Below are 8,900 nucleotides of genomic sequence, written 5' to 3'. Positions count from 1 at the left end.
CTCAACCTTTTTCATGTCAAGGACCGACAAAGATTATATGTAATTGGCTGCCGACCCCCATCTGAAAATGTGATGTTCCAGGGACCCCCCCCCCCCCCAGAAGCAGAGATTTTATTTAATTAAAAGGGTTCGCTGAATATTGAAAGATCTGCACCACATTTTCACGATTTTTCAAAAATAGCACGCTACGAGCTTGTAGACTTGGCAAACGTTCTTGCCAAGTAAATACAATATACCATAATCCCACCCAGTGTAAATTGTGGTGGAGAGTATAGCAAAATACATTTACTAGAATACTTTATACATTAAGTACATCTTATGACAATTTTTACTCTTTTTTTCTTGTGAATTTTACAAGGCATGTTGTACTTTTGACTCCCCGTACAGAGGCTGAAGTATAGTACTGAAGTACTCTAGTATAGTACTATACTTCAGTATATATATATACTAGTATATTCAGTATATACTAGTATGGTTCAGTACTATACTATAGTACTGAATACTTTGATACTCCAAAAATACTCCAAAAGTGCAGCACTTGTGTACTTACTATGTCCACCACTGCAAGTTTGAATTAATAATTTCAGCAGTCTGATGATTCTCACCTGTAATTTGAAGTACCTATCACAGTCTGTCACAGTCAAGGCTCATTCATAGTCTGGATTTTCGGTGGTGAGGTGACCACCGCTCCGGTGGTGAGGTGACCACCGCTCCGGTGGTGAGGTGATCACCGGAGCTGAAATAACGCTGAGCGGTGGTGAGTAAAAACAGAGAGAAGGGCTGGGGCGGTGGCGGTGGTTTTCTCTTCACCGCGGCTCAGTGACGTCATGTTGTAGTTCGGTGGTCACCTCAACATCTTTTGTTGTTTTTCTAGTTTTTTCGCCCCCTCAAAGTCTCTTCTAAACTGACTGGGCCACAGCCTGCGTGGCCCAATGGTCCCTACGCCGGTATTTGAGAGACAAAGTAGGCGAGGTGGAAGTCTTTGAGACGTCACAAGATGACTCTCTACAAAATGTGTTCAAATATCTGTCCAAAATGAGAGAGGTCTTTATAAAGTACAACACGGTGTCCCATCCAGTGCATCTGAGCGGCTTCTAAGCGTACGGCAACAGGTACGTGCACACATAGACATCAAAGGGGGCTTCAGTCCCTGCCCTTTTACGCGTCTGTAAAACAACTGCCCTCTCCAGACCACGAATGCAGCATTTACTATGGTGGAAGAAATGCACATGCCCCTCCTCTCCATGCCATGCTGGAAGGCAGCATTCAGTCTCCTGAACTTGAACACAAGGGTCCATTTGGTTCCTAACTATCATTTAGTCATGGGGACCCCCTGGAACTCCCTCAAGGGCTCCCGGGGGTCCCTGTACCGCACTTTGGGAACAACTGTTATAGTAGACTCTCTCTCTCTCTATCTCTCTCTCTCTCTCTTTCCATCTTCTTTGTGTCATGAATATATATACGACTTGGTCGTGTATATATATATATACGTATATCCCCCCACGCCAGCCCATGTTCTTCGTTCATGGATCCTTAATTGAAAGCAGAAAAGGCAGGAGGAAATAAATAACACAAAGCAAGGTATATAGCCTATATAGCGGACAAGTTTGAACGTATACATTAAAACGGGAAACCCTGTCATGATGTGAAGACTTTGTGTTAATGCACACTTAATGAGCTGGAGTTGAGGGACAAATATGGCTTGGTGAGAGAGAGAGAGAGAGAGAGAGAGAGAGAGAGAGAGAGAGAGAGAGAGGAGGGTTGACTTGCAGATGCGCGTATTTAGAGTATATGCGTAGCTATGGCTACGCAGACATGAAAGCCAGAGGCAGCTCTTTCTTTCAACGCGGCTCTCCATTGAGCGAGCGGCTATCAAGGAGGAGAAGGGAGAGAGAGAACCGGTTGCATGAAAAAGGGAGAAGGGAGAGAGAGAACCGGTTGCATGAAGAAGGGAGAAGGGAGAGAGAGAACCGGTTGCATGAAGAAGGAAGTAGTGGGAAATGAAGAGAGCGAAAGAACACATGGAGTCTATTAACCAGGACTGAGGAAGAGGAACACAAACTATACACAGTAAAATATACTCACTCCATTCAGGACGGCCGAACCCGTTTTGGGTGTTTTATAAGCATTATGTTGTACTTTTAGCTATTGAAAAATAGCAGATCTACAAGCTCGAGCGAGCTCTACAAGATCTACAAGCTCGTGCAAGCTTGTAAAAAAGAAATCGTGAAAATGTGGCGCAGATCTTTTAATTTATATTTCATCGCGAACGTTTTTAACTCAAATATTTGCTTCTGGGGGGGCTCCAGACTTCCCTCTCCAGAGCAACATTAGTAACTTCCTCTACTCCTACTCCACTCCATTCTCCTGGGGGATCCCGAGACGTTCCAAGGCCAGTGAGTCGATGTGTTTCCTCCAACTGCACCTTGGTCTGCCCCGGGGTCTCCTCCCAGTGGGATGTGCCTCGAGGACCTCCTTAGGTATAGACGCTCGACAGGCATCCTAACCAGATGCCAGAGCCACCTATAAGATGGCTCCTTTCCAGGCAAAGAAGTACTCAAAATAGTAAAAAAAAAAGAAAAGAAAAGTTGCCTTTTTTTCGTCAGCAGCACTGACGATAATAAGGCCCTTGGTGTAGACAGAAACAAAACGCAGTTGTAAACTCGAGTCCAGTTCTCTAAGACTACAGAGTTTTAAGCGGTTTAAGTTTCTGTGTCAGGGTTTGTCAGTCTGCCTCAAGATCCTGTTCTGAAAAGACAACAAGAACAGAGGAAGTGCTGGCTGCAGCACTTCAGCACCATGGACAGCACACATTTTGACTACGCTTGCATTATGAACACTTTAGTTCAGCACCAACCAAGCACAGCGAAATACTTGGAGTGCCGTGATGTTTGTACTTTTTCTGTTTTGTATGTGTCTATGGAGTTAACATTACTCTCATAGACCCCAGGTGTTTTGTATGTGTCTATGGAGTTAACATGACTCTAATAGACGCCCAGGTGTTTGAATGTGTCTATGGAGTTAACATTAGGCCACCAAATATGTCTTCCGTGTGTATTTTTTATTTCTTCCTGAAAGCTGAAAGCCTTTGAGTCAAAAGGCCCAATCGAAATAACACAATTTTAGTGACATCATAACCCTAACCCCTCCCACATTATCATACAACAACAGCTGTGGGCGAGGCTTAAGTTCAGGTGGTTGGTGCTAAGGTGAAAACCTGCAGGTATACTTAATGAACTGGTGGTGTGGCCACATAAAAACATTATTTTAACACTTTCTGTATTTATTTCTCCTATTATAATCATAGTACCTGATGATCATGTTTGTTTGTTTTTTTTTTTTTTTGGGGGGGGGGGGGGGGGTCACGGCACTCCATCCTTACTTTAACACTGTAATGTGTAACCAAGTGGACCTGTGCAGTCTCACACACTGTCTCCATTCCCTGTTGCATGTGTGCGTGTGCATTGTTCGTCATGTGCACGTCAATACTCATACCCTCTCTCTCTCTAAGAACAATCCTCATATGACCAGAAAAACAACAACACATGCTTTTTTACGCTGAGTCTGAGTCATTCAGGCACATGCACGCACGCACGCACGCACGCACGCACGCACGCACGCACGCACACACACACACACACACACACACACACACACACACACACACACACACACACACACACTGCCTTGATCTGGCACTTCCGGCCTAATTGTTATTAGTCAATGGAAGAAATGTTTCATGGCCGTGTTATTATCATACATGTTATTTCAGACAGCGATGCAGTTCCTTTCAGTTCCACCATCATCAGGGGATATTGTATCCACACAGTTGTAGCTTGTACTGTGGTTTAAGGTTTCCCTTTACACTTTGCACTGGTGGAAAGTAACTAAGTACCGTACTTAAGGTATTTGTACCTTACTTGAGTATTTCCAATTTCCAGTACTTTTCCTTCTACTGCACATCTCAGATGCGAATATTGTATTTTTACCCCACTACATTTATTTGAAAACATTGTTAAAAATAGATACTTTGTTCATTATTATTGAAAAACACACAGTAACCAATTCCGCCATATTTCGGCTATTTGTAAATAGCCGAAGTATACAAGCTCACAATGTGTCACGATGCAACGCATTGTGAGCTTGTAGATCGCACGCACGCACGCACGTGCAATTTAATACATGAGTGACCTGATCTGACCCCCCACTCACTCGGACACAAACCTGCGCACACACACACATAGTGTGAACCACCCACACAATGAACCGCCCACACACACACTAGTGTGAACCGCCCCCACACACACTAGTGTGAACTCTTCACAATCATAACAGCACCAAACTTTGAGCTGTCTCTCTCCCCAACACTAGAACCTCTAATGAATTAAGGGTTTATATAGGGCCGGACTTTAATGCGTTAATTGGGATACATTTTTTTAATTAAGTCCCAGCCCTAGTTTATACCCTCCCTTTACCCCTTAAAATGAGGAGGAGGGGGGGGGGGGGATAAAATAAAATAAAGAATCCAACAAAGTGATTTTTCATTTCACAAGTATAGTCTATTATAGTAGAATGGAGCATCGGCAAGCGAGAGAGAGAGGGCAGGAAAGAGGTGTGTGTGTGTGTGTGTGTGTGTGTGTGTGTGTGTGTGTGTGTGGGGGGGGGGGGTTCATCTGGCTGTAGTCATGCCAACTCAGGCAAGCAACAAAGCAGCTAAGTGCACCGGGCAGGGGGGGGGGGGGGGGGGGGGGGTGAAGAGAGAGAGAGAGAGAGAGAGAGAGTGTGTGTGTGCAGTGAAAGCTGTGCTGAAACGCCCTGCATGCAGTGAGCCTGGTAATCACAGCTAATAGCTCCAGCATTGTGCCTAAAAAGCCTCTGATGGCTTTAGAGAGAGTGCTGCGGCTCATCGCTATATGAAGGTGTGGTCCAGGGGTCAGTGTGTGTGTGCGTGCGTGCGTGCAAGGGCGCGTGCACCTGCACATCAGAGAGAGAGACAGAGAGCACCTGCTTCATTGTGTCTTGAAACACCAACGGCGAGCAGTCTATAAGGAGCACTGCCCTGTCTAACATCAAAGTGCTTGACTTAAACCTCTCTTAAATTCTTTCTCGCAGCAAAAACATAATAAGTAACTTAAATGAATTTGAACCGCCAACTGGCTGCACGATTCTTGCTCAAATTTAGAAATGAGATCTCATATGTGTCTGAATCTAGAGCGTGATCTTTTTCCGATGAATTGTACAGCACTAATTCAGTATAATCTTTTACGAGTTGCATTAACTCTGATAATTTAACTTTCATTGATAAATGTTTAAATATACTGATGAATTGTGTCTTTCTCTCGCTCTCTCTCTCTCTCTCTCTCTCTCTCTCTTTTATTTCTGTCTCTTCTCCCCCAGATGAGTGTAGAGGGTGATGACAAGCGCACACGCACGCGGTCCAAGGGAATTAGAGGTGAGTCTCCTCTCCTCTCCTCTCCTCTCCTCTCCTCTCCTCTCCTCTCCTCTCCTCTCCTCTCCTCTCCTCTCCTCTCCTCTCCTCTCCTCTCCTCTCCTCTCCTCTCCTCTCCTCTCCTCTCCTCTCCTCTCCTCTCCATCACTGTCAGGTCTTCTGTCTGTGAAAGTTGCTGCTTTGCAACTATCCTCTGAATGAAAACACACACACACACACACACACACACACACACACACACACACACACACACACACACACACACACACACACACAACCAGTTATAGCTGTCTAGCTGACCAGCAGAACAAAAAAAGGTATGTCATGCATGCAAGTGCGTGTGTGCGTGCGTATGCGTGCATGTGTTGCGTCAGTGTGTGCACCATTGTGCGTGCATGCGTGCGTGTGTATTGTATTACCATACTTGTGAGGTACCGATGTCCCGACAAGTATAGAGCATTGGCAGTGGCCGTGGTTTTCTGGAACCCACTGAAAGATCGGCCATTCATTTTCCCCATAGAGATTTACACACATATTTATATCAATTATTTTAAGCCATCCAGGATGCTGGTGAGTCATGACTGTAAAACGTTTGATTCTGTGACAAAATTAAAATGAAAAACGCTAAAGAAGGTATATAGCTATTTTATCCAAAATGAGTTTTGGCAGGCAGACTCTTCACAAGAGCATGTCTGAAATAAATATTAGAGCTGAAATCGAAATATGTAAATATGAAATAAAAGCTTAAACATGTACGGTAGCTAGGTGTAATGTTAGAGACCACAGAAGTGAACCTTTCAAGCCTGTCCTGAGTGTCCTCCCAACTCGCTGTATTCTGCAAGACATTACTCTATAAGCCATATATAGGGGGGTAGATGCATTGAGCCTTTCCTGCCGCTTTCCTCTAAGGTTGCTGCGCACCAGGATCCTGATGCCTTCATTCTAGACTTAGAATAATTGATATCAATAGTTTTGTTTAAATCTCTATGGAAAGCAAGGCTTTTTGCACACCTACAGGCGACAGGTGCGTAGGAGAGGGTAAGGTGCCGACAATGAAAAAGAACAAACACCCGCACAGGTGCACACTGTCTTCAATGAAGTGAAAAAACTGTAATAGGGAAACAGCTGTAAGGTTTTTTCACTGCATTTGAAGACAGTGTGCGGCTGTTTGTTCTTTTTCGTAAATCTCTGTGGGAAAAATGATTTGGAGAGTTAAAACCACGTACGCCCACATGCTCTAGTAGAATTTGAGAAATAGACAGTGAGAAATAGACAGTGTGGGTATACAATTTTCCTGGATCTCACAAGAGAAGTGGTTGTTTTAGACCTGAGGCAGATTCTTAAAAAATCTGTCTTCTAAATCAGTTTTCTGAAAAACCTATGTTTCTATGTCAGTGGGTGCTTAACCTTTTTCATGTCTAGGACCCCCAGAATGATCTGTCGCGGACCGGATCTGAAAATATGTTGTTCCGGGACCCCTACTTATAGTTGCATGCCGGTGTCACGCACCAGAAAGTTCACAACATGTAGATCTCGTATCGGCTATTTCTGGTGCACACGACACTGGCAACGTAAACTATAGCCTAAGTTGTATAACTCAAATCTCAAAACGCAGGTTATAGGGTTAAAAATGTCAGACAATTGCCGTCCTAAATGTTCATTGCCTCACAAGTATAGTAGTATAAACACATGCGTGTGTGTGTGTGTGTGTGTGTGTGTGTGTGCGTGCATGTGTGCGTGCGTGCGTGCGTGCGTGCGTGCGTGCGTGCGTGCGTGCGTGCGTGCGTGCGTGCGTGCGTGCGTGCGTGAGTGTATCCGTGTGTGTCCTTTTATGTTTCAGTGTGTGTGTATTTATTATGTGAAGTGAGCCATCGCCACAGTAGCCTATATGATGTAAGCTGGAGAAACACCAATCACACATCCATAATACATGTTACTGTGTGTGTGTGTGTGTGTGTGTGTGTGTGTGTGTGTGTGTGTGCGTGCATGTGTGCGTGCGGTGCGTGCGAGCAAGAGTGTTACACATGAGTCAAATCCTCAGTGTTTATCTAATGCTGAGAGTAAAACAATTGATCTGACTCTGAGAATGTAAAATGCTCCCGTAAGGTGTGAAAAAAACCTTTTGGTCATTTCATCGTCTACTCAGGCTTATGTGAACACCACAATATTTGTATTGGTTTTTCAGAAATTTGTAAACATGCATTACATTACAAAGACGTACAAAAAGGAAGAAAAAGAAAAGAAAAGAAAAAAAAGACAGCAACAACATGCCAGCAAATAGTAATACAGAAAAAAGTAGCAGTCACGTACTCCCGTCATACAGTTTAACTTATACTCATACAGTTGTCACACCCATACATACATATTACTCTTTTCCATTCTTCTTTTAAAAATCTTGCAATAGGTGACCAATCTCTAACAAAGTCAGCAAGAGTGCCTCTCTTGCTGACATTCAATATTCATTTTAACTCCCCCGCCCCCCTTCCTATACGAACCCATTATAACTTCTAACTCCATTTTAACCATGATGGATTCATCGAAAACACCAGACCTTTTTTTTGTTGGTGACTGATATTGCCCTCCTAATACGTGAGTGGGCCGTGGTTTTTCACTTACTGTTTTAATTTATTTGTTTTGTTTTGGAAAATATGGCAGACTCTGCTGCTGTGAAGGAGACTAAAGAATAAAAATATATATTAAAAATAAATGAAAAAACCACAGCCCCCTCATGTATTTGGAGGGCACTATCAGTCACCAGAAAAAAGGTTTGGTAGGTTGGGTTAAAATTGAGTATACTATATACAAATATCTATACTTCAAAATTGTCTGGGGTGTTCACATAAGCCTGAGTATATGATAAAATGCCCCAAAGTATTTTTGTGAAATATCCCTTTAACTCTCAGTCATTTTGGCGTTTCAATCTCCGGCACCGTTAACCCGGTCGATGCCACATTTTGCACTGCACACTCCCTGGATGCCAACAATGAACCTCTGGATTCTGTCCAAATCCAAACACGGATCTGTTTTATTTCATATTTCATATTCCATCCTAATTGGCTAACATTGGCTTTTACAGGATTGGCCCGTTTTGAACAAAAAGCGTCAAATCATGAACACAGCGTGCAATTTACGTGAAATCTTTCACAGACTTTCCTACTAGGCTGAGGAATATACCTGTTATAGCGCCACCAATAGGTGGATTTTTGCAAACCACATTTTTGAAACAAAATGCCTCAAATCATCCAATTGCCATCCAAAGAAGAAATGGCACCATTTCACATTGGCCTATTATAGCGCCACCAGGAGGACACAACCTGACCTGCCCTGGTGGAGACCTGTGCCCCGAGGGGCACTTTTATCTAGTTTTTGGGTTTGTTTTTTGTCACTGTAAATTAATGCCCTACTCTGTCGTCGTACTACAGTGTCACACAAAATGAGCAAAAATAGATGT

General features: G+C 43.6%; 1 protein-coding gene across 1 annotated transcript in view; it reads left to right on the top strand.

Annotated features, from left to right (window-relative positions):
• LOC308315049 (uncharacterized protein) overlaps positions 1-8,900 on the top strand; it is a gene marked incomplete at both ends in the record, with an annotated part of 177,666 nt that overhangs the window by 116,970 nt on the left and 51,796 nt on the right. Inside the window, 1 exon segment of the mRNA XM_080762872.1 lies at positions 5,398-5,452. Coding sequence (XP_080618998.1) covers positions 5,398-5,452 — 55 coding nt within the window.

Source organism: Protomyctophum bolini (assembly GCF_963924005.1).
Source record: "Protomyctophum bolini genome assembly, chromosome: 5".
In the NCBI taxonomy this organism is placed as follows: Eukaryota; Metazoa; Chordata; class Actinopteri; order Myctophiformes; family Myctophidae; genus Protomyctophum; species Protomyctophum bolini.
The sequence above is the reverse complement of the archived record's forward strand: the minus strand, read 5'-3'. Positions and strand labels throughout refer to the sequence as shown.